The sequence below is a fragment of the Trachypithecus francoisi genome, unplaced genomic scaffold (genome assembly GCF_009764315.1).
Source record: "Trachypithecus francoisi isolate TF-2019V2 unplaced genomic scaffold, Tfra_2.0 Lachesis_group5, whole genome shotgun sequence".
NCBI classification, from domain to species: Eukaryota; Metazoa; Chordata; class Mammalia; order Primates; family Cercopithecidae; genus Trachypithecus; species Trachypithecus francoisi.
The window spans coordinates 24,354,100-24,379,115 of NW_022681470.1; the positions used below are offsets into that span (position 1 = coordinate 24,354,100).

General features: G+C 47.9%; 1 protein-coding gene across 3 annotated transcripts in view; it reads left to right on the plus strand.

Annotated features, from left to right (window-relative positions):
• Positions 1–1,959: 1,959 nt before the first annotated feature.
• Positions 1,960–25,016, plus strand: part of RCSD1 (RCSD domain containing 1) — a 76,142-nt gene continuing 53,085 nt past the window's right edge. Inside the window, exons 1-2 of one of the 3 annotated variants that reach the window (XM_033196919.1) lie at positions 2,677–2,840; positions 6,024–6,181. Coding sequence is in view for 2 of the 3 variants with exons in the window: in XM_033196917.1 (XP_033052808.1) it covers positions 2,835–2,840 (6 nt within the window). In the remaining variant the exon portion in view is untranslated. Of the gene's footprint in view, positions 2,841–6,023; positions 6,182–25,016 lie in introns of all 3 variants that reach the window. The other 2 variants (XM_033196917.1, XM_033196915.1) reach the window with 2 other exon arrangements.

Sequence of the window (25,016 nt, forward strand, 5' to 3'; positions counted from 1 at the left end):
CGGGTGTTTATCAGCAGAGTTACTGCTATGCTGGCTCCTGGAGATCTTCTGTAGGGACAGAAGAAGATGAGAGGAATATACATAACCACACCTACTCATGGCTGCCGAAACACAGCTCCGGCTACCTCTTGGTCCTTCCCTCCCCTTTTTCCAGCCCCTCCCTCAGGAGAAGTCCCAGTCTGGGGCCCAAATAGCTCTGGAGCAGCATTCAGCTCTGCAATGGGGACCCAGGAGCATGGTGGAGGCCAAGCTTGTTTGCTTTGTGGTCATTTGTTCTCAGCCAAGGGAGGCCTGAGCAGGGCGTGGGGAGCAGCTGCAAGTCACCTTGGGTGACTGTGATGTTATCTGGGCCTAACGGTTTCCTCTGGGTAAGCACTTCCGCCCTCCTGTTTGTGAAGCCAGAAACCTGTGCTGGGGCAGCCCCATTCTGAGCACAAAGGAGGACTAGGTAGAAGGAGAAAGGAAAAGGCCCTGTGGAGCAGAGTTAGAAGACCTGGTAGTAGACTATGCAGTCATCACTATGTCCTGAACCTTTAAAAAGAAGAATGGAAAATATCACAAGCAAAAGCGTGCATTGCAGGTTACCAGTAAATACCCTTCCTTATTGCCAACTCTGCTCCAGAGTCCCCACCTGAGCAGCCATGTGGCTGGACTGGGAGGGGGCTCACCATTAATTCCTGAGAGTGAGGGCTCTTTTCACTAGGTCCCTGAGTGCCTGGCTCTAAATAAAAGAAATATCAGGGCTGGGCACAGTGGCTCAAGCCTGTAATCCCAGCACTTTGGGAGGCCAAGACGGGCGGATCACGAGGTCAGGAGATCGAGACCATCCTGGCTGACACGGTGAAACCCCGTCTCTACTAAAAATACAAAAAATTAGCCGGGCGTGGTGGCGGGCCCCTGTAGTCCCAGCTACTCGGGAGGCTGAGGCAGGAGAATGGCGTGAACCCGGGAGGCGGAGCTTGCAGTGAGCGGAGATCTCACCACTGCACTCCAGCCTGGGTCTCAGCCAGACTCCGTCTCAAAAAAAAAAAAAAAAAAGGAAATATCAGGCTCTTATTTCTGAAGCTTGTACATGGGGCTAAGCATTATAAAAACAGCCACTCTTTGCAGAGTGCCTACTACATTGTATAGTTGAGGAAAATGAGAATCAGAGCGGTTAAGTGACTTGTCTAAGAAAATACAGCTAGAAAGTAGCAGAGCTGGAATTCAGCCCTCAGTCTGTTTCTAAAACCAGGTGTCTTCCTCTATGCTTAGCTAAGCTAAAGAACTAGAAGCCATTCTGGCATTAGGGCTGCCAGTGTTTTAGAAAGTTGGGCCTTAGAAAGTTCTAGGACATGAAGGAGGCCACATTTCTAACACTGGTACCCAAAGCAACAATCTAAGTGCCTGAAAGTGCACAGATGGTGCCAGGATAAGCAGAATCAGGGTAGTCTTTGTAGCAGGAGCAGACTCTCAGCTTGCTTTCTCTACTGTTTCTCCACATGTCTCTTCACAGTGCTCACCATAACCTGTCCCATTGCCCACCTCTGATGGGGCTCCCCTCCCTGGTTGAGTTGGGGTCGGGCCAGTGAGAATGCTGTGGGATAACCCAGAGGCGTCATATACCCAGCCAATACCCTGCCACTCACAGGTCTCTGAAGGCATTTTCCTGTTTCTCTCTGCCAAAGGGTCCGAAGGGAGTAGGGATCCGGATAGCAGGGAGCGACCCTGGTGCAGATTCCAGTCCCCGCATCCCTCCCACGTGGTCTCTTTGCTGCCTAGCGGGGGTGGCCCCAAAGGAAAGTTGCTATGCTGGGCCCCGTGGGAATCAGATGTTGAGCATCCTGCCCTTTACTATATTTAACAGGAATGGAGACGAGGCCCTTTAGCAAGCAGCTTGTGGGAGCCAAAATTCCGACAAAACCGAATGCATCAGTCAAAGCAAGATTTGCAGAAAAGATTTATCACTTCAGGGAGTTTGGAAAACTTTGCGTGGATTCCTCATTTTCCTCCTCCTCCTCCTTCTCCTCATACACAGATGATAGATGGATAGATGGATAGATAGTGTTTTCCTGGAAGGTGGAGAGGAAAAGAGGTGCCAAGGGAAAGATGGTCCTGTCGGCGCCAAGCTGAGCTCTGAAGCCTCCGTCTGAAGGGCTCCTCTTTTGGGAGAACACAAACGCCTTCCACCAGGGAGGGTCCTCGAACTCCACCCAAGAACTGCAGGGAAACCAGGTACAACAGTAATGCAATTTTTTAAAAAGGGAGAGGAAGAAGAAAAGCAGGAAGGATGGACACAGAAGAAGGAAATCGAAAAGAGAGGAAATAAAAAGAATTAAAGGACGACTCTAATTCTTGAAGGGACAGGAAAAAGAAAGAAGACGCATTAAGGGAGGGAGACATTGAGGACTGAGACCGTGGCAAAGCCCAGGGTCCTGAGAAACTTCGCGAGACAGAGGGGCCCCGCAGCTGCCCGTCCCCATGTTTGGGCACATGGAGTCGTGGCTCCTGCTCTTGAGTCCTGCCCTGGGAGGGACAGTATCTGTTTAGATTTGCGTCTAAATTTAAACCCTGATCGTCGGCCTCCCTCCCCGCTCCCCACCCTCCCCTCCCCTCCCCTCCCCTCTCCTTCCTCCCTCCCTCCCTCCTCCTCCTTCCTCGTTCTCTCGGGCAGGGCCCCCGCGGCCGGGGCAGTCCCGCAGCCGAGCGCAGCCGGGCGCGCGCCGCCGCCCACTCGCCCTGTGCCCGCCGCAGCCCGAAACTGGCCACGGCAGGGAGTGGAGGGGACAGCGGGGATCGTGAGCTCCGACCCGAGCGAGCGGGTGCGTCCGCCTCAGAGTCGGCACCTGAAGGACATGGAGGTAAAGGACCCTGGAGAGGGACGCGGGGCTGGGCAGTGAGCGGGGTACCGGGCGCCCTTTCCCCAGGCGGCTGCCCCTGCTCTGAGCATGGAGCACGCGGCTCATCGCTGCTGCCAACTAGAAGGGCAAATGCCTGCTGTTCCGACGCCTCCTTGGCCAACTCCGGAGGATCATCCCTGGTCCCACCTAGGACACCCGAGTGGGCAGGCTGGGGTTGGTAAGGAAAGCCCTCAGAGGGAGGGAAAAGGGCTTTCCTAGAGGCCTGGGTATTTTGGTTAGAAACTTAAATGCTAAAAAAAAAAAAAAAAGAGTTAGGTGCAGCCAAGGTTCCTAAACGGGTAAACGTGTCAGCAAAAACTTTGCAAGAAGGCAGAAGCCCTTGAATCTGAAGAGATGAGTATTGAAAGGGAAACAGAACTGGCAACACGAGGCCAGCACGCCTTCGTGGGTCTGTGGGCTTCCCTTTTCGCTTTCGGAGTGGCATTTTAGAGAGTCCAGTTGTCCTCTTGTTTCTGAAGTCCTTCCTGGGTCTGTCGCATCTTCTTCCATAACTTTCTGAAAAGTTCCCCTCACTAATCAGTCGAATGACATTATTTCTGATAAAACTTAAGACTCCCTTGGACACCCCTGCCTCTGAAGCTGTGTGTCCCGAGGTATGCTGGCCACATATGCAGGCTGTGCCAGAGCGAGGCCCCGCACTTCTCTGCCTGCTGAGAGGAGGTCTGGGGACTTTCCTTGTTCTGTTCCAAACTCAGCAGAGGAGCAGTTGGGTGTATTCCCCACATCCCTTTTCTGCACATCTTGAGGCTTCCCTACCTTTCCCCCTTGAAAATGAGACCTGATATGTAGCCCTAAGTCAATCTTAGTAGGACCAGGGGCTTTTGAGAAGACGCTAATGTTAGTTTTAAAGGTGATTCCCACTCATATTCAAAAGGAAACCTGTGTTGCTCACTAGACTGTGGTCAGTGCAATCAGGATTCACAATTAACCCCGCTATTTCTTCCCTGCTCCAGGCTCTGTGCCTGGGCCCTGGTGGTCTTTTTATTTTTTTCTTTTGAGACAGGGTCTCGTTCTGTTACCCAGGCTGGAGTGTAGTGGCACAATCTCAGCTCACGGCAACCTCTGCCTCCCAGGCTCGAAGGATTCTCCCACCTCAGCCTCCCAAGTGGCTGGGACTACAGGTGTGTACCACCATGCCTAGCTAGCTCTAAATTTTTTTGTAGTGACAAGTTATCACTATATTGCCCATGCAGGTCTTGAACTCCTGGGCTCAAGTGATCCTCTAAGCCTTGGCTTCCCACAGTGCTGGATTTGCAGGCATGAGCCACACCACTCCCGGTCCTGGTTGTCTTTTGTAAGCTAGACTCTGTGCTTGCCGGCAAAGCTTCATGACTTCTCTAAAGGGGCAATAAATTTGTACTTTAGAGAAATCACAGAGCTGTATCCAGGCATCCAGCCCAACCAGTTGTCTTTAAGGAACAGGGAATTACATTCAAGGAGACTTTATAGAGTGCAAGAACCACTGGAGTCTAAGATGGACCCTCCATAGAAACATTTGCAAGGCCAGGAAGCTCAGGCAGATTAGGGCTGGGGGTGAGGCATGCACACAGCGAAGCTCAGCAGGTGGCGTGCACACATCCACCCAAGATCACACAAGCACAGAACAACAGGGTTCTCTCTGAGCTGGCCACTGCTTCAGGGCAGAGGAGGGAAATGGCCCAGGCAACACCCAGCTTCTTGGGTTGGGTGAAGGCTCCTTAAGATATTGTTTTAGAAGTGGCTTCCCTCTTCTGGAAGTGTACAAAGTGCCTTAGGCCCCAGGCTGCAGGTTCACTATGATGTATGACCTGTCTAACCTCTTGAAGAAACAGATTGGAGATAAGAGGAAAGCAACTCTTAGACTTCAAGCAGGTTGCTACTGGAGGGCCAAATGCAAGTGTCAACTTTGTTCTAGGAAAACAAGGAGGGTCTCCTTCTACAGAGGCACTTTCTCCCCCCTCAGTCGAGAAAGGAATAGTGTATGGCAGAGGCGCTGAAACTATCAGCTGAGCAACTTCCTGTGTGGCTTAGGGGGTAGAGGGGATTGCAAAAAAAGAGAAGGCCCTCCCTTATCAAGATGTTTAGTAACTTATGCAGGATTCCACCAAGATACCAAAATCACTCTCGTGCTAGGATTTGGGAGGGATGCGGGAGGGAATCGCTCAGCCAGCCAGAAGCCTGACAAATCACCCTGCATCTATTGCAGGGTGTCGATTTATTGGTTGGACAGTGGCTGCTTTTGAAGTTTCTTTGTCAAAATGCCTGGAGGGGGAGGGTGGAAACAAAAAAACAAAAAAACCCTGCAACTGCTAGTGAAGAAAGTAAAGAGGAAACCTAGGGGCCAGGGAAGTGACTATTCTTAGCCAGGAAGTAAACTTTTCATGGTGAAGCATGTTATGCAGGAGTGGGATTTGGGGGTTTCTGAAAATCTCAGAGTAAAACCCTCTTTTGAGAGGTGAAACTCACCTTTGGGACATGAAAGGGCTACTATATCTGGAAAGAAATGAAGTTATGTTACTTCTCAATATTAGGAATCCAAACCAGACCAACAAGGGTTACTCAACATTCATTCTCTAAAGCTCATGTACCCATTGGAAGTCTTTGAGAGATCTTTTTTTAAAGTCACTGTTACCATTATCAACAACATCAATCATTACTGCAGCCCTCATAAAGCCCTCTGGAATAAACAAAGTATAGATGCCATCTGATCTCTGCCTTTTAAAAGCTCACAACCCAATAAAGGGAATGAGACTGACTATATCCTGTCATATATATAATCTTCAAATGCATAAGTGCCAGTTGAATACTGTTGCAGATCATGAGTTCTGCAGTTTAGACTAGATTAGGTTCAGAAGAAGCCTTGAAAGAAAGATGTGGGTGAGGAGGAGAAGGTATAAGGAATGGGCACAGGAAGAACATGCCAGCTTTGTCCAACCGGCTGGGAAGGAAGGTAGGAAAGCAGTAACAGAAAAAAATGAAAGTAATAAGATAAATCCAAGGTCACTGAGTATAGTAGATGCCCAGTTAAGTGGGTGAGTGGGAGCTGAAATCCAAGTCACTTGAAGGAAAAGGTTACTTTTTGTTCGTACAAAATCTCCTTGCCTAGTTGAGCCTCACACGGGTGGCTTTTTCTAATTCATGCAGAGGCCATCTGCAACCCTTGAAGGCCAGAGTTGTATGGCCCTGGATTCTGCTCCATGGACAGTAGGAAACTCTGAGAGGTGTTGAGGCAGCTGGCAGCAGTGATGTAGCAGGGATGATAAAGCAAAAATGCCAGTTCATGGAGTGAGCAAGGGAACCAGGTGAGAAAGCATCTTTTTGAGTCCAGGTATATTCTGGCTTCAGGATACAATAAGAATGGAGAAGGTGGAAAAGAGTGAAGACCATGTGCTGGAAGGGAAGTCAGAAGTCACCAAGCTGCCCAGAAGAGTGAAGTTCTCTATGGCGCCAGGGAAAATGGCAGTACCAACTTTTATAGCTCCATACAAAGCCTTCTGCAGGCAGGGATAGTCTCATTGGTCTTTGAGTCTCCAGAATGAGCACAGTGCCTGGCGTATAGTCATATAATTTCTCAATAAAAGTTTGCTTGATAAATGATTAGCAGAAATAAGGAACTCCTTCTCCTCTCGGTCTGTAGCTCAAACGTCCCCACCTCTGGAAGCCTCCGTGATGCCCCCAGACTCGACAGCACTCTCAGAGCACTTTGCTCAAGCCCTGTCAGAACACTAGGCAGAAATGGAACTGTCAGCCTCCCTGACTGTCACCCTGGAAGACTCCCTGAGGGCAGGGGCCATGTCTTATACATTTAGAGCCTAATGGCATCAAGAAAGGCTTGTTGCATGAGCAAATATTGAAGACGGTAGAAAGATCACGGTTTTTTTTTGTGACAAGCAGGGTTTAGATATGTTGGTTTTGATTGTTCTAAGCAGAATGTCCACCACTCCCTAAGAAATACAAACCTGTTATGTTATAAATGTGATTCTCCTCTAGAAGAGATAATAGGTGATGTTATTGTGGATAGGAACCCAGAGGACAGAGGTGTGTAAAGAAGGAGCTGGAGGCGTAGGATGTCACATTTAAATTAATATTCTTGGTCGCTTAAATATAAATTGTGTGCACTGCCAATAGCCTGAGGTCACTTGAAAAAAAGTATACTTTTCACTAACTAAATCCTTTGTTCAACTAAATTGTAGGCACATCATGGCACTGAAAAAATCATGAATTTCTAACTTAGGTGGAGTCAATAAATGAATCATTTTCTCTGGGGTAACTGCAAATCTTTCCCAGATATTATTTGTCATTCATGGACCTACTCAGTATTTATTGGGCCCTTATTACATACTGGATCTTGTATTTTAAATGTTACTTAAAAATTATGGAGCTCTCATGTCTTTTCATTCTCACAGACTGTCAGTATTACTATGATGAGAGTCTGTGTGTGTGTGCGTGCGTGTGTGTGTGTACATATTGGTGTATATGATGTGTTCGTTTTGTAACCTACTTTTTCATCCGTATCTTTTTACTTCAGTAAACATTTTCTACCACATTTTTAAAAATTATGGGCTAGGAGATAGAAGAGAAACATGTAACGAATCCAAGTCTTAAAAAGATTATTTTGATGTTTCACCGTGAAACACTAGGAGAAACACCCACAACCTCGCTGTTTTTTGACCCACCCACCCTCTCCCTGAGCCATATGTTGGCTGCTGGTTGGAGCTGATGGGCCGTAATTAGGAATTGCACAGCGTCTAAAGCTAGAGTTTGGCTCGGTGGACTTGTGGCATGCCAAAATACCCCACATTCTTCTCTGGCTCCCACGTGCTCTGTGGGACCCTCACTGTCACACTGGCCCCTACTCAGCAGACATCTTCCATTTGTTGGACTGCGACGACAGGGGGAATTTGGGGAGTGAGACTTTAAGGGCCCAGCCCAGGCCCTATCACAGGAGGGGGTGAGTGTGCATTCCTGGAAAGGAGTCGGGTTTCAGAGCCCGATCCGCAGCGTGGCTCCTCACAGCACGGCCAGCCAGAGCTTGGCGCGCGCGGTTCCGTGGGAAATCTGAACACTGGCGGCTCAGCAGCCCGGTAATCTTATCAGGGCCGCAAGAGAAAGCATTTTGGTTCCAGAGAAATCTGAAGGCAGCTCCGCTTTCCTCCAGTAATAATATTTAAGTCTGTGGAGCCAGCCTTACCACCCCTATTCAACTCATTAGAATCTAAAAATCTCAGAGCTCTGGGTGAAATAAAACAATTTTTAACTGCCCTCTGCCATAAGGTAAAGGGATAAACCAACTCACCAAGAGGTATCCTGAGGATTTAGGCACTATTGGACTTTGGGAAAGCCAACAGCTTGCAATTTTCTCTTACCTGAGGAGTAGTTCAGCTCAAGCCTTCAGAAGTAAGACAGAAGGACAGTTCTTGTAGTATCAAAGTTTCAGTAATGCTTCGGACACAGGATGAACACTAAGTTGCCACCATCGACAGGATTGCCCTAGGAATCTCCTGAAGCTCATCACCAGAGCCAGACCCGAATGAACACTCTCCTGGTTCTTTGGTCTTCTGGGCAGTCAGCCTGCCATTTTTTTCCTTTGGGGCTTCCTGAATACCTATCTCCTGGGAATCGTGGAAACAGATGGCTAAGCCCGTGAGGCTCACCCTGTAGAGCCATTTATTTGGATGGATCAAATCTTATTCCATGGGAAGGGCCTCCAGCCAGTGCAATTCCAAATCCTAGTGACTCCCTAAGAGGGGTGCAGGGCCCTTACCTCTGTAAGAGACCCCTCTGAGTTGCCATTAGAGTCTATCTTTAATGAATAGTATTAGAAGCCTCCAAGCTGGAGCTGTCAGATGGGGGCACTGAGAAATTCTGGACATTGGAACAGACATTATCCCCAGCGAAAAATTCGAGTCAGCATCATAGATGTCTCCAGCCCTTTGTTTTGAATCTGTTTGTACCATGCCAGGGCCAACCTCCTGGCCTCGGGATAGCAATCACTACTCTTTCCCAGGCTGAATCTTTTATCATTAATCGTTAACGATTCACAGCATGCCAGGCACTAGCTGCTGCTTCTTCTTTTTTTTTTGTTTTGAGAGGAGTTTTGCTCTTGTTTCCTGGGCTGGAGTGCAGTGGCACGATCTCAGCTCACTGCAGCCTCCTCCTGGGTTCAGGCAATTCTCCTGCCTCAGCCTCCCAAGTAGCTGGGATTACAGGCATGCACCACCACACCTGGCTAATTTTGTATTTTAGTAAAGACGAGGTTTCACCAAGTTGGTCAGGCTGGTCTTGAACTTCTGACCTCAGGTAATCCACCCACTTCGGCCTCCCGAAGTGCTGGGATTACAGGTGTGAGCCACCACGCCTGGGCCATGCACTAGCTTTTTAGTTAGAGTCAGTAAGCACACACTGAGCCCTTACTGCCTGCCAGGCACTGCGGATCTAAAGGGGTACATATCTACCAGCTTGCTGACCTTTGAAGAACTTGCAGTCTAAGAGGGGAGACAAACACCTAAACAGATTATTGCAGAGCAGGGATGAGAGCTTACACACACAGAAGAGGGACATCAGCCTGGGGCTCAGGGAAGGTTTCCTGCTAAAAATAATTTCTGAGTTGAATCTTGAGGGGTGAGTAAGAGTTAACCAAGGGCAGAAAATTGGGGAGAGCATTCCAATCAGAGAGAGTGACAAGAGCAAAGCTACTGGTGCAAGAAACAGCATGGTGTGCATGGGAGATAATAAGTAGTTCATCCCTGGAGGATAAAGCAAGATAAAGACATTTGAGGACTAGGTAGGGAGTACAGGAAATGTAAGTTGCAGTTCCTGCCCTAAAAAGAGCTCTCTTCTATTTGGGGAAACAAGATATACCCAAATGACATGACATAAAAACATGCAAGATAGAATCTTGATAAGTTCTAAGGTACGTGGGTGTTCAAAAGCTCCGCTAATACAAGGTAGAGAAAACTGGCTTCCTGTGCTGGGGATTCCTCTACAAGTGCTGCTCTTCCCCCACCTCCTGGCAGCCCTAGGGTGCAGAACACAGGAGACCTCAATCTAATGGCGGCCACATGTCTGCCTGGGGCCTGCCCCAAAGGCTTCAGCTAGAGAAGTTGATTTGAAATAGGCTCCAGGTCCCAAGGGAATGCCTTTGGTCAAGCTCACCAAAGCCACCCCAAGTCCTCCTACCTCCTCTGACAGAAAGAGGGCTCTAGGAATAGACCATACACACACGCATACACCTCTCTTCTGTTCCCACTCACACCTCCACCTGCAGCCCCGCTCATTCCTTCCACTATGGTCACACACCCTGTACACCCCCTGAAAAGCCAGCGTGTCTCCTGCTTGCCCAGAGGCAGCCAAGGGATGCACCAGGGTGGACTGTAGAGCAGCAGCCCCAACCCAGTAAGCAGTGCCACTGGGCCTTATGGCTGCTATTGCACAATCCAGACACCCACGCCACAGGTCACAGAGCATTTGCATCTCACAATGTGCCGCAGCAGGTTTTGGGCCTCCTCTGAGCCTCCCCGCTAGACCCTAGACCTTCAATATAGTTCATTCCAACACATGAGCTAAACATACACTTTTCCCACCCTGCTGGGCCATCCACCATGACCTCCATATCTGAAGCATATTCCCAGGCCTCAGGTTCCTGGCTTGTCATGCTTTAGAGATGTTGTGATGAATAATGGGAAATTCATTTCTGAGCAGCCACACCGATGTCAGTGTGGGAGAGACCTAAAGCTTGTTGTCATGGTAATTACTACCACTTGTTGAGTGCCTACTATATATAGATGCTGTGCACAAATTCATTTTTTTAAATCTTCATAAAGTCGTATTATGTCAGTCTTCTAGGAAAGGATGCTGAGGCTTTGAGATGCTTAAATAATGTGCCCAGGGTCTAGAAGGTAATTACCAACCTTCTAACATTTGAACCTTTTGAAACTACCCTATCGAGTGGGATCCTGTGACCCCTGTTCTTCTCTTGCTCTGGAGAAACTCTGGCTTCCCCCACAGCGCCTATGTGGGCTCTCAGGGAGACAACATGCCCCTCAGCCTGGCCAGTCTTCCTCCAGCTCCGGCCAGGCCACGGTGGAGGCCAGCCAGCTCAAGGCTTGGGGCTTGTAAGGCCTGGCACAGGTTTACGCCGAGCCCTCCTCTGCACAGCTAAAAGACTTCTGAAAGGCTCCAGTTGTGTCTGTGGGTGAAACTGCTGCCCATACCTAAAGCAAAACAGGAAGATTTTTCCAAATTCATTTTTGGGACTTTGGAGTTTTGAGAGCAAGAAAGAACCATAGCAATTTCTTCCATCCCCTTCATTTTAAAGATGAGAAACTGAACATACTTAAAGTCAGTTAGTAGCCAAGTCAAGAGTTAAAACCAAGGTCCTGGGTGGGCGTGGTGGCTCACGCCTGTAATGTCAGCACTTTGGGAGGCTGAGGTGGGCGGATCACAAGGTCAGGAGATAGAGACCATCCTGGCTGACATGGTGAAACCCTGTCTCTACTAAAAATACAAAAAATTACCCGGGCGCGGTGGTGGGCACATGTAGTCCCAGCTACTCAGGAGGCTGAGGCAGGAGAATAGCGTGAACCCAGGAGGCGGAACTTGCAGTGAGCCGAGATCGCGCCACTGCACTCCAGCCTGGGTGACAGAGCGAGACTCTGTCTCAAAACAAACAAACGAAAAGCAAAAACAAAAAAAACAAAAAACAAACAAAAAAAAGGTCTTCTGACTCCCAGCACACTAGGGTGCCTTTGATCTATCTGTTTAAATGGACTCATAAATGATGACTTTATTGACTTTGCATTTCTGTGTATTGTCTTCTTGGCTCTCTGAAGTCCTCCACACAGTAGTGCTCAGCTCTCTAGGTCTTCCCTAGCAAGGACCACTATCTGTGGGGATAGGGTGGATAGGGAGAAGAACCGTTTTCATTCTCATTGTTTGTTTTTTCTTTGTTTGTTTGTTTTGAAATGGAGTCTTGCTCTGTCTCCCAGGCTGGGGTGCAACGATACAATCTCGGCTCACTGCAACCTCCACCTCCCCAGTTCAAACGATACTCCTGCCTCAGCCTCCCAAGTAGCAGGGATTACAGGTGTCTGCCACTGTGCTCAGCTGATTTTTGTATTTTTTAGTAGAGACAGGGTTTCACCTTGTTGGCCAGGCTGGTCTCAAACTCCTGACCTCAGGTGATCCACCTGCCTCAGCCTCCCAGAGTGCTAGGATTACAGGCATGAGCTGCCATGCCCAGCCCATTCTCATTGTTTTAACAAATGCCAAGAGACCCAGAGCTGAGGTGAGGAGGGCCCAGCTACCCTAGCTGCAGCGCCACGCCTTGTTCTACTAGGCTTACTTTCTCCGATGCCCTCAAGGGGTCTTTCTGGGGGAGCCCCTTGGCCCCTGTTGTCCAGTCATGCCTGAATCCCCTCACAAAGGCCTGAATTTAAGTACTGGAGAGGATAAGAACAAGGATGATTCCAAATGCTTGGCTTCCTTGTGGAAACAAATGGGAGACTCAAAGAGATGCCTGGCACTCCAGGCTGCTATAGAGTGCGGAAATGCTGCCCAGGTGGAGAATCTGATGCCATTGGAGTTGGCAGGTGTGTGAGTTTGCAAGGGCTGCTGCCATAACAGATTACCACAAACTGGGCGACTGAAAACAACAGAAACGTCTTCTCTCATGGTTCTGGAGGCCAGATGTCTAAAAGCAAGGTGTCAACAGGACCTCATTCCACACTAAGGCTCAAGGGGCGGCTCCATTCCATGTTTCTTTTGGCTCCTGGTAGTTGCCAGCTTCCTTGACTTGTGGCCACGTCGCTCCAGTCTTTGCCTCATCTTTGCCGCACCTTCTCCTCTGTGTGTCTCTTATAAGGACCTGTGTCATTGGATCAGGACCTACGTTAATAAGCCAGAACGATCTCTTCATCTCAAAATTGGTAACTACCTCTGCTAAGACTGTTTTTGCACATAAGGTAACATTCACAGGTTCCAGGGATTGGGAAGTGAGCATATGTTTTGTTTGTTTGTTTTTTCTCAAGGCAGGGTCTTGCTCTGTTGCCCAGGCTGGAGTGCAGTGGCACAATCATGGTTCACTGCAGCCTCAACCTTCCAGGGCTTAAGTGATCCTCTCACCTCATCCTCCTAAGTAGCTGGGACTATAGGCATGCACCACCACACCCAGGTGATTTTTGTATTTTTAATAGAGACGAGGTCTCACTATGTTGCCCAGACTGGTCTCGAACTCTTAGACTCAAGTGATCCTCCCACCACAGCCTCCTGAAGGGCTGGGATTACAGGTGTGAGACACTGTGCCTGTCCAGGAAATTATCATATCTTTTAGGGGGTCACTACTCACCCCACTATCACAGGCAACATGTTATCCATATAGAGGTAAAGGACTTGGGGATTGGTGGAGTGAATCCTGGGTTATTGTTAAGCTATATTATAACCACCCTGCGAGCCCCCACTAGTGCCTTGGGTGCAAATTACCAAGGAATATTTATTGACACCTGTTGTGTGACTAATTTCCTGCCTCTTAAGTAGACCGTATACACAGCTGCGTCATCCATACCCCTAGTGGCTTGGGTCTCAGCTATAATTCTCTGTTCAGAGAGCCGCAGTTGGGAGGGAAAGTCTGTCTCTAGGCCACCATGGAGCGTTTCCATGAAGCCATGAGGATCACCCCCAACTCATCTGGTCCCTTTTCAGGGAGATAACTACAGTGTAAGCAGGCTGGAAAGAGCCACTCAAGATTATCTAGGATCACCACCACCATTGTAAAGGATCATGCCTAGCAAGATTATAAAATCCTATTCTCACATATCTTATTCTTTCATTCATCCCTTCATTCATTTATTTAGAGACATGTACCAAGAAGCTACCAAATGCGAATTAATAAGACCAACCCTGGCCGGGTGCCATGGTTCACACCTGTAATCCCAGCACTTTGGGAGCCCCAGGTGGGTGGATCACCTGAGGTCGGGAGTTCGAGACCACCCTGACCAACACAGAGAAACCCCGTCTCTACTAAAAATACAAAATTAGCCGGGCATGGTGGTGCATGCCTGTAATCCCAGATACTTGGGAGGCTGAGGCAGGAGAATCGCTTGAACCTGGGAGGCAGAGGTTGCCGTGAGCTGAGATCACGCCATTGCACTCCAGCCTGGTCAACAAAAGTAAAACTCTGTCTTAAAAAAATAACAATAATAAAACACAATCCTTGCCCTCAAGATCCATACAGTCTGAAGGTAAAGAGGGACATAAATGAAAGAAATAACTACAGAACAGTGTGATTGGTTCTGAAAAGGCAGTGAGTAAACGGTCCTGTTTCATAAATAACAGGACAGGCTAGTGTTGCTGTAACCATGCCACAATCTTAGTGGCTGAAAACAACAAAGGTTTACTTTTCACGTCTGTGGCAAGTCTGTTGAGGGTTGGCTGGGCTCTGCTCTGGGTCATTGCTTGTCCTCCCTCTGAGACCTAAGCTGTGGGAGCAGTTACCCCTTTGCTGATTGTCGTGGCAGAAGGAAGGAAAGTTCTGGAGGACTCGCACTGGCCATTAAATGCTCTCTCTTGGAAGGTTCCTAACTATCCACGTGGCTCCACTTAACCACAGGGGCAGAAAGTACCATCCACTCATGGACTCCAAATGATGAGAGCTAGAAGTACTTCACATTGTTAGTGGCCTGGTGGAGTCTTAGAAGCCTTCACAAAGCAGGTGATCTTTGAGCTGTGTCTGGAAGTAAGACTGTGTCTTTCAGGCTGACAAGGGGGGAAAAGCTGAGGGAGAAAGCGTTTATCTGCACCACTCAGGGCTCATTCGCTTGAGTCTTACACAGCTTTTGTGGTCAGAGATGTTCTTGCAGATTGAAATGAAAACTGCTTCACAAGCACAAATAATGTTTTCAATGATGTCAACTGTTCTTCGTGCTTTGGGGGTGATTGAGAGAGGCAAGTAGGTTTGAACCAGAAGCTGGGGGTGCAGATATGCAGGAAAACATATCAGAGAAATGTAAACATAAACCATTAAGGGCCTCTGTTTAAACTGTTTCTCAAGCCTCTTAGCCCTGGAACAGCCAATTCCATGGACCATGCCTCCAGGAGTTACAGCTGATAGCCTAGGTGGCTCCTGGGAGGTGGACGTCTTTATTGCTATGTGAGCAGCATAGAATTGTCCACACACCTTTTGATTGGAACGCCCTCCTCCTTGGTGAAAGGGAATCTATGCCTTTTTTCTACATGTAGTTACATAACACTTAGAATCACCATTCTTTCCCATAAGCCTTGTATATAAGCCCTACCTTTTGTCCCTAAGGAAGGAGTTGGTGAAAGCTTGTGAGTAACACTGGAATTAGGCAGTAGAAGTTGAAGAAATGGTAGCAACAGACTGCCCTCTGCTCCCTTAAGGCTTCCTTTGCCTCATTATTGAATTTGTAATAGACCAAGGGGGATGCCATGCAGAGAAAGACCATCAATCCTGGGTTTTAGGTTCAGGGTCAGTTACTAGCCTCAGGATCCCGATCAGTTCCCCCCTCTGTAAAACTGACACCTGCTTTACCTACTTTCCAGGGTTACTTTGAAAAGGAAGTAAGATCATGCATGTAATAAATATCTTATGAAAGTACCTTGAAACGTTCAATGATTTCACAAACGCATGATGGTGCTGTTATTAGTATTTATTAAACTGATATTGTGGAAAAATTGTAACAATCCTGAGTGTGTCTTCTGTAAGAAAGCACTGGCACTCTCTGTGCCTAGTGGAAGGTGGCAGAAGGAAAGGCAAAGAGGGTGGCATTGGTGCATATGAGCAAATTGAACCTTTCCAATATAGGACAAAGAGGCTTTTTATAGCATAAAGGAAGTTCTAAGCTGTGCAACAGTAATAGGAAAAATACTTTACACTTCTACCACACTTTATTTTCAAAGTACTTTCCCGTATCTGGTCAGCTAAACTATAAGCTCTGCAAATCCCCATCATAGGTCCTAACAGCCTGTGATGAGCATAATGTATGTTCAACACATCCTGCGAGTAGATGCAGGAATGCAGGCTTCATATGCCTCATGGGGAGGCAGCACAATAGCTTAAGGGCTAAGAGCACAGAGAGCCATATGGCTGGGTTTGAGTTTGACTTTGCCATTTACTGGCTTGTGACCTTTCCGTGGCTTGGTTTTTCCATTTGTAAAATGGAAATAATGATAACACCTACCTGATAGGGTTGTTATGAGGCGTAAATGAGTTAGTGGTTGTGTAAAGTGCTTAGTGCCTGGTACATATTAGGTGTAACGTAATTGTTTATTGATTAAGGAAAGAGGCTTTTATAATCATTTAGAAGAGAACAGCCTCTGGGCTTTTGGTGCAGCTCTGACTGGGATACGGGATGGACAAGAGGACGTCTGAAGTTCTTCTCCAGCCTGAGAGTTTCACAGAGGGGTGGTTACTGCATCCTACATGCAAAACTCTGCCGGTAAATCTCTGTAGGAGGCTGGGTCTTGGGGGCAATGCTGGAACAGTATCCCACATAAATCCGTACTAGAACCTGGGAGACTAGGGGAGCCTTGGGCATAGAATAGCAAATCCAAGTGTCAGGCTTATGGGCAGCCAAGACCTGCAAGAAAAAGGGAGTCTCCTTGGCTCAAGAAATACATTTCAGCTGGGCGCGGTGGCTCACACCTGTAATCCCGGCACTTTGGGAGGCCCAGACAGACTGATCACCTGAGGTCAGGAGTTTGAGACCAGTCTGACCAACATGGAGAAACCCCGTCTCCACTAAAAATACAAAATTACCTGGGCATGGTGGCGTGCACCTGTAATCCCAGCTACTCGAGAGGCTGAGACAAGAGAATTGCTTGAACCCGGGAAGCAGAAGTTGCAGTGAGCCAAGATCGCAGCATTGCACTCCATCCTGGACAACAAGAGTGAAACTCCATCTCAAAAAATAATAACAATAATAAAATAAATAAATAAATTTCAAAGAAAGGGAGGGAAGGAGAGTAGATGGCAAGTGTATTTGGTGGGTTCACTGTGGTAGATGAGTGAGAGGAGGAGGTAAGAAATGGGAAGGAGAGCAGTCTGGAGTAGAGCTTCCCTTCCACTTCCTCTCCTCACATACCTGGGTTGCCTGTACCCTGACAATTCCTTACCTTTCACACCTCTGTGGGGAGGCCCCTGCTATGGAGCTGAACAGCGTGGGATTCGGAGGCTGCTAAAACAGCTGCAAGGATTGAACAGTAAGAGGCTAAGCATTCAAACCAGAGCCCCTCTCCCTATCTAAGCTGACATCAGTCCTGATCTTTCCGACTGGGCTTAAGGAGTTGAGTGCTTTCCTATGCCAACAACGGTATTCTGATTTCTCATGTGGTCACGTTACTTGTATTACAAAGGATTTTTTGACAAGATGTATTCAGTGCAGGTTGAACTACCTTGCCCAAAGTATTTTGATTAAGGACCCCAGGTCTTTCCTGAAGAAAGTCTCCAGTGGCAGGCCACAGGGCTCTATCCTTGACCCTGATTGTTAAACATTTGTGTTAATGACTTGGATGAAAAATAGAAAGAATCCAGATGACCCACAGCTGGGACAGTTGATATACTACGTGACATACTCAAGTTCAAAATGATTTATATAGGATGGGATGCTGGTCCAAAACCAACATAATAAAATTAAACAGGGATGAATGTAAAATCCTCTGCTTAACTTTAGGAAAATTTCATGCACCAGCATAGGACAGACCTGGCTTAGAAATATGCATGCATTTGTTCCACAAATATTTATTGGGCCTACTGTATGAGAGATGCTGTCTAGATTCCTGGAGGGAGTGAAATATAAAGACAGTATCTTAATAAGCTGGAGGTTTAGTACTGGTGGTGCCAAGAGATAAGATGTGTCCCCAGATAAAGCAGGGCACAGGATATGCTAAAGTATTATATAAGGAACAAGACCATGAGGCTGGAGAATTTCACAGAGAAAGAACATTCTCAACTTGTGCAATTGAAGAAGGCTTCTTGGGAGAGGGTGACATCAGAGTGGCCACCAAAAACTAGGAAGAATTTTTTAAAACAGGTGTTAGTAATGAAGGGGCAAAGAAAGGGATGGTGGTGAGAAGCTAGTGTGATGAGAAGAAATGAAGGAGGCCCATGGGGAACTATGAGTGCCCTAAGTGATCAGGGTGGAGGACCTCTTAACCCACACGTGTGGGTATGGGTGCACATGTGTGTGCACGGCGGATGGGGAGTGGGAGGGTAAGCACTGTTGGAAGGACTGGATGCAATGAGGTGGTGCACACACTAGGGAGACAGCACTGATGCTGCCTACTTCCCTCAGTCTGTAATGAAGGTCCTTGCAGAGTGGGGCTCACGCGATGGAAGGAGCACTGGAGGGCCACTGATTAATCTAGAAGCCGAAATACCAGTTGAGAGGCCAAGGCACCGCTGAAAGGTGGCCTTGAGAATGGAAAGACAATGAAGCTGTGAAACCAGCTGCGGGAAGAATCCACAGTGCAGAGTTGGTATTTGGTTGGAGACTGTCACAGGGGCAGAGTTAGAGAGAAAGCGATCAGAATGACTGCATTTTCCATCTAGGAGCATGGGGAATTTTACTCATTGGGGGTGCGGAAGAGGCTGAGTTTTGGCGGAGGCATTGAAAGGACACCCCGTTGGAAATTCAGAAGTGGAGTTTGGAGAGTTTGGGCTGAGGGGCAGCTGGGTGGTCATCTGCGCAGCAGTGGTTCACCGCAGGCCTGGGTAGTGAGCGGCGGCTATAAGGAGAGAAGCAGGCCAAGGACAGCTCGGGACAGCCCTCACATTTGATGAATGCCAAGAAGGCTAAGGACAGTGAAAGAGGGCTTGGGAGTTATAGCCGACCATAAGCTAACACTTTTCTAAAAGAAAAAGAAGAAGAAAAAGAAGTAGAAAGACTCAATTTTGTGTGAGACGTAGAGTTTCTTTTTTTTTCTTTTTCTTTTTATATTACTTTCAATTCCAGGATGCATGCGTGCAGGTTTATTACATAGGTATACATGTGCCATGGTGGTTTGTTGCAATTATCAACCCGTCATCTAGGTTTTAAGCCCCACATGCCATAGCTATTTGTCCTGATGCTCGAGTTTCTAATCCTGCCTAGGCGTTCTCCCCAGGACTCTCCTTTGTGTGACCCCCTCCTTTCCAGAGCTCTTTCTCAAGCTCAGGGAATGGACGCCTCAAGAGAAGTAGGATCCTCGGAACTTCCGGGGCATAGCCCGAAAGCTGGGGTAGTGGTAGCCAAGTAGAGAAGCAAGTAGAGGCAGGTGTGGTGGCTCACTATAATCCCAGCACTTCGGGAGGACAAGGAGGGTGGATCACCTGAGGTCAGGAGTTAGAGACCAGCCTGACCAACATGGTGAAATCCCTTATCTCTACTAAAAATACAAAAGTTAGCCGGGCATGGTGGTGCATGCCTGTAATCCCAGCTACTTGGGAGGCTGTGACAGGAGAATCACTGGAACCAGGGAGGCGGAGGTTGCAGTGAGCTGAGATCGTGCCATTGCACTCCAGCCTGGGCAACAAGAGTGAGACTCCATCTCAAAAAAAAAAAGAGAGAGAGAGAGAGAGAGAGAAGGGGGTAGAGGCAACAGCATTACTTGTTCATTAGGCACATGTCTTTAAGTGCTTTTAGCATTAATCAGGCTGTGGGTTCCACAGCAAATAATGTATAGCCCATGCATTGGGAAGGCCTGCATGAGGCATGTTCTTATTTTTAAAACAAGGGACCAAGCATGGTGGTTCACACCTGGAACCTCAGCACTTTGGAGGCTGAGGCAGGGTGGACTACTGGAGCCCAGGTTTTCAAGATCAGCCTGGGCAACATAGTGAGATACCATCACTACAAAAAAAAAAAAAAAAGGAGCAGTGCATGGTGGTGTACCTGTAGTCCCAGTTATTCAGGAGGCTGAGGCAAGAGAGTTGCTTGAACTTAGAAGTTCAAGACCAGCCTGGGCAACACAGTGAGACCTCATCTCTAAAATAACTAACTAACTAACTAACTAAATAAAATAAAAGCAGTCCATGGTGGTGCACCTGTAGTCCCAGCTATTCCAGAGGCTGAGACAGGAAGATTGCTTGAGCCTGGGAGATGGAGGCTACAGTGAGCTGTGGTCATACCACTGTACTCCAGCCTGGGTGACGGAGTAAGACCCTATCTCAAACATAAAATAAAACAAAACAATGATAAGACCACAACCAATAAAAATTCTTTCTAGAAAGCCCTAGGACTCTGTTCAGGACATTTTCTCTAGTTTCTAGTCACTTTGTTTTAAAATATTAATTAGCTAAAATTAAGCTAATCTTAAATATTTTAAGATTTGAAATTCATCATCTTAACATAACTATTTTCTTTTTCTTTTTTTTTTTTTTGCTTTCTTGAAATCGTTAATTATATCTCTTATTATTTTTTAAAGTTGGAATAAAAAGACAATCCTGCATAATATAACTCCTCCAGTTTTCCATATCTTTATTAGTTTTAGCCAAATACATAATTCTTACATAATTGTAATCAGTGTATATACAACTCTGTACCCTATCTTTTCTCTTAACATTATTTCCAGGTCAGTATTCTTGTTCCTCATAGTCATGTTTTCATTGTAAATGTCTTCATGACACTCCATTATACAAATATATCATAATTATTTAATCATTTTTCTATTTTGGAACATGGCATTTGCTTTTATTTTCTCCTTATTACAAATAACATAGCTATAAACAGTACATGTATCCTTTTTCTTCTTTTGAATTATTTCTCTGGAACCAATTCCCAGGAGTGGAATTATGAGGTCAAAGGATATGAATGTCTCTTGATGAGCATTGCCAAATCGGCCTTGGCCTTCCTTCCTTTTGCAAAGGCTCACTGTATGTACCTGGTGTGCACAACTGCAGGCTCAGCGAGATGTGCCAGGGAGATGTGAGGTGAGAGCCCTCCACTAAGCCTGTTTAGCAAAGAGCCCTTTCCTCCCAGTGCATTCCAGCAAGTCCTGTGGTTCCCCCTCCACCAGCAGGGAGCGGACAGGAGGGTAGCACAGGAAAGGGGTGTGGACACCCTGGAAATGAAGCAATCATATGGTAGTTCCTGCTGGAGCAGCTGTAGATGGGGGAAGTTACATACCAGTGATGGGGTGCGGGCAACAGTGAGCCTGGGGACACCAGGACACCAAGAATCTCACCCACCAGTCAGGGATGGAGGCAGAGCACCTGAGGGTTTGGGATGAACTCTAGAGAGTGATGGGTTTGTCCTCTAGGAAATCCCTTGAAGTCCTGAGCAAGAATGGCCTGGGTTTGGGAGTAGAAGCAATCACTCACTCACTTGCTTAATAAATATTTTTAAAGTGCCCACTATGTCAGGTTCTGTCCTGGGAATTCTGGACACAAAAGGTAATAAAACTTGGATCCTGCCCTCAGGGAGCTTGCAGTCTAGTAAGACGGTCAGAATGATAACAAGTGATTGAAACAGTTTGGTTAAGTATTCTAAGAGATCTATGCTCAGAACACAGATCTGAGTACGACCTGGGTATCTTGCCCAGAGTGGGGAGGGGCTGGGGGAAAGAAAGGCTTCTTAAAGGCGGTGATACCTGAGCTCAATCCAGAAGGACAAAGAGGGAATGGATAGTTGAAGGGTGAAGAGGAGGGTATTCTAGCTGGAGGAAATAGCATGAAAGAGGACAGTGTACGGGGTCCAACCTGATTGAGTTGGTAAGCCAGGCAAGACCTTGAGAACCTCTTCAGGACTTGATCCGGGAGGTGCCAGGATTTCTACACAGAAGGCGCTTGGAACTACAGTCTAATTGCAAGGGGAGAGTCCAAAGGGCTAGCATTGACACTGTTATTTGTATAACAAGCATACTTTTCGCCTAAAACGGAATATGTATTTGGTGTGGCTGATGATATTATGGGGTGTTACAGCTCTCAAAAACCACAGCTTAGCCTCATCACTTGTTTTATTCCCAGAGTGCTGGGGGGGCAGAAAGTTACATAACCAGACTTGAATTTCAGGAAGTTGGCTCTGGCCATGATTCAGGGAATGGATTGGAGAGAGCATGGTGTGAGGCCTTTAGGAGGCTGGTCATTCATATGGACTAAGGACCAGGAGAGCTGGGCTTCAGAAGGGACTGTGGGGGTAGAGAAAGAGAAAGGAGTTTGAGAGGAGGACCCTTCCTCACAGGGACAAGCATTTTCTAAGGCCTAGCTGACGACTAAGGGAGGGGACAGCATTGTTCCAAGGGACCTGTGTGTTAATGGGGATGCCTGGGTGTAGGCGTAACATTTAAAGGACAGACAGACCAGGGCCTGGGTGTCTTGTGTCCGTAATAATAAACAGCTCACCTGTGCCTCTAGGACAGCTGTAAAGGTGCACTGTGTGTGTCCATGTGTGTGCCAGACAGGAACCAAGCAAGCATTAACAGGTTGCAGGAGGAAGCTAGGCAGAGTGGCCAACAGGAGTTCAAGGCTCTGGACCAAATCCCATCACTGAATTGCTGTGGGATCTTGAATCAGTGGCACAAGATTTGGGGGCCTCACCGGGATGATCATCTCATCCCTGCCTGGCTTATTGGGAGGATTAAATGAGATAATGAATTCAGAGTTAAGGATTTGGAAAGAGTATAAAAGACTCCACAGATGCAAGCAAGGTGTTGTTTCCGCTGTGTTTTGGAAAACATGGGGAAATGTCCAGAAACAGCTTGGTCCCTCAAAGAAAAGCAGGTGCTCTGGAGCCCAGATGTGCATGTGTTGGGGTGGGGGCAGGGTCAAGCTGTAGGGCGTTCACCTCCCCTCTGGCCTCTGCTTCTTCCTCTTCTTGTGGCTTCCCTTTGAAGCTCTGAGCAGCTGTTACAGATGAGAGGCCAGGCTGGGCCAGGCCCAGACCACTCACTCAGAAGCAGAGGCTGTGTTTGAGGCCACCAGCCAGGGGGTAGGCAGGATTTCCTGACTCTCGAGGGTTTGGGTCCAGCTCTGGCCTGGTACGCCAGAGGCCTACCAGGAGGCCTGTGCTCTCTAACCAGACGGACCGCTGCCCATCCCTTCAGCCAAGAGCTCTGTTCCAGCCACAGCCAAGGCCAAAGTCCAGGAGCTATAGGGACTACCCTCTGTCTGGTTAAGCATTTTGAGGTTTAGAAACAAAAGCATCAATTAAGCAGAGAGCAGGGAGTGGAGCCAATGGTTCTGCTTGTGTGAGGTTGGCAATGGAGTAGGGAGAGGGGTGAGGGGAGCGTGCATGGTACAATGGGGTGAAGAGGGGATGAGGAGGGGGGCAGCCCCAGAAGCAGCTTCCCCAAGGCCAAGTTCAATGCCTTTATTAGTTTGCTAGCGCTGCTGTAACAAAGTGCCATGGACTGGATGGCTTAGACAGCAGAACTTTATTTCCTTGCAATTCTAGAGGCTAGAAATGTGAGATGGAGGTGTCAGCGGGGCTGGCTCCCTCTGAGGCCTCTCTCCATCTTCTCCCTGTGTCTTCACGTGGTCTTCCCTCTGTGGGTGTCTGTGTCCTCGTCTCTTCTCATAAGGACACCAGTCAGGTGGGACCAAGGCCCATCGTAATGATCTTATTTTAACTTGATTTCCTCTGTCAAGACCCTACCTCCAAATACAGTCTCATTCTGTGGTACTAGGGGTTAGGGCTTCAACATGGAAATTTCAGGAGACAGTTCAGCCCAGGACAATGCCTCCAGCCTGGAGTGAGAATGGAAAAGTCACAGCAGAGGTCACCACTCCCAACCACGGAATGCCACGGGCTCTGAACACCCGATCCGTGCTGGAGTTCTGGGTCCAACCTTTCCCTTCATGCCTAGCTCCTTCTGTCATGCCTGCTCTGGGCCATATCCTAGAAAGAGCATCCCAGGCACCAGGGCACACTGCATCTGCACTGGCACTGTTGCTGTGCAGCTCTCCTCACACGCCAACCTGGGCCCAGCTTCCCTTATGTCACCTCCTTCTGGGTTGATAAATTCGTGTCACCCCTTTCTAACACACAGTGCAATGCTGTGGACTGTGACCAGGTGTCTTCCTGCTCTTCTGTCTTCTTGGCCTGTTGCTCCTGCTGGTCCCTCTACCTGCAACACCTCCCTGCCATCCTGCGAGTAATTTTGGTCCTTTTGGGCTCTTACCCTCCCAGGATTATTCCATTTGGGGTGCCAGGTCTTCCCAGCCAAGACAGAGGAGAAGAGGGTATAGATACGGGGAAAGCATGGCAGGGAACAGGGTGGGATGAGCCTCTGATAGGCCTTCTCCCCGCTGTTCCTGAGGGAGGCTGCGTTCCTCCTCGACCTCCACCATTATCTGGGGGTTGCTTCTTCTCACCCAAACAGTCAGCAGTGCCTTTTCCCATGGGAGGGCAGAAGCCCTGTTTCCAGGCCTGAGATGGGAGGAGGTTTCCCCAGCTCCGGCTCCTGCCTCTGCTCATCCTTTTTTTTTTTTTTTTAGCTAGAGCCTTGCTGTCACCCAAGCTGGAGTGCAGTGGCACGATCTCAGCTCACTGCAATCTCTGCCACCCAGGTTCAAGTGATTCTCCTGCCTCAGCCTCCTGAGTAGCTGGGATTACAGGCAGGCACCACCACGCCCACTACTTTTTATATTTTTAGTAGAGACAGGGTTTCACCATGTTGGCCAGGATGGTCTCGAACTCCTGGCCTCAGGTGATCTGCCCACCTCAGCCTGCCAAAGTGCTGGGATTACAGGTGTGAGCCACCACACCCGGCCTCTGTTCACTTTTCATTCCTCCTGGAGCCATGATTCCCCTCTTAGCATCTAGCCTGGAGAGGGTTTAAGTTGGAAGGGAACTGAGCCCTTTAAAGATGAAACCTCCCCGGGTCCAGATACTTGAGTGTATTTTCAGCAGAGGCCTAGGTAAAGAGACAAGCAGTTGTCAGGCTGGAACCAGGCCCTGCTGCTCCCTTGAGACAGACTAACAGTTGCTGCCCCAGCAAAGGACATACATTTTCTAAATATTATTTTCTAATTACGAGAAAGTCAAACAACTTCAAGGCAAATGAACAGTACATTTTTGCCTGTCTGTCAAACGCACTTCCAGTCTTTGTGAATTTATATTGATTTGCTGTTATGTGACTCATCATGGGGTACAAAGCACGGGGGATTTTTTCTGGCCTTTTTCTTGTTTCATACAGATCTCTATG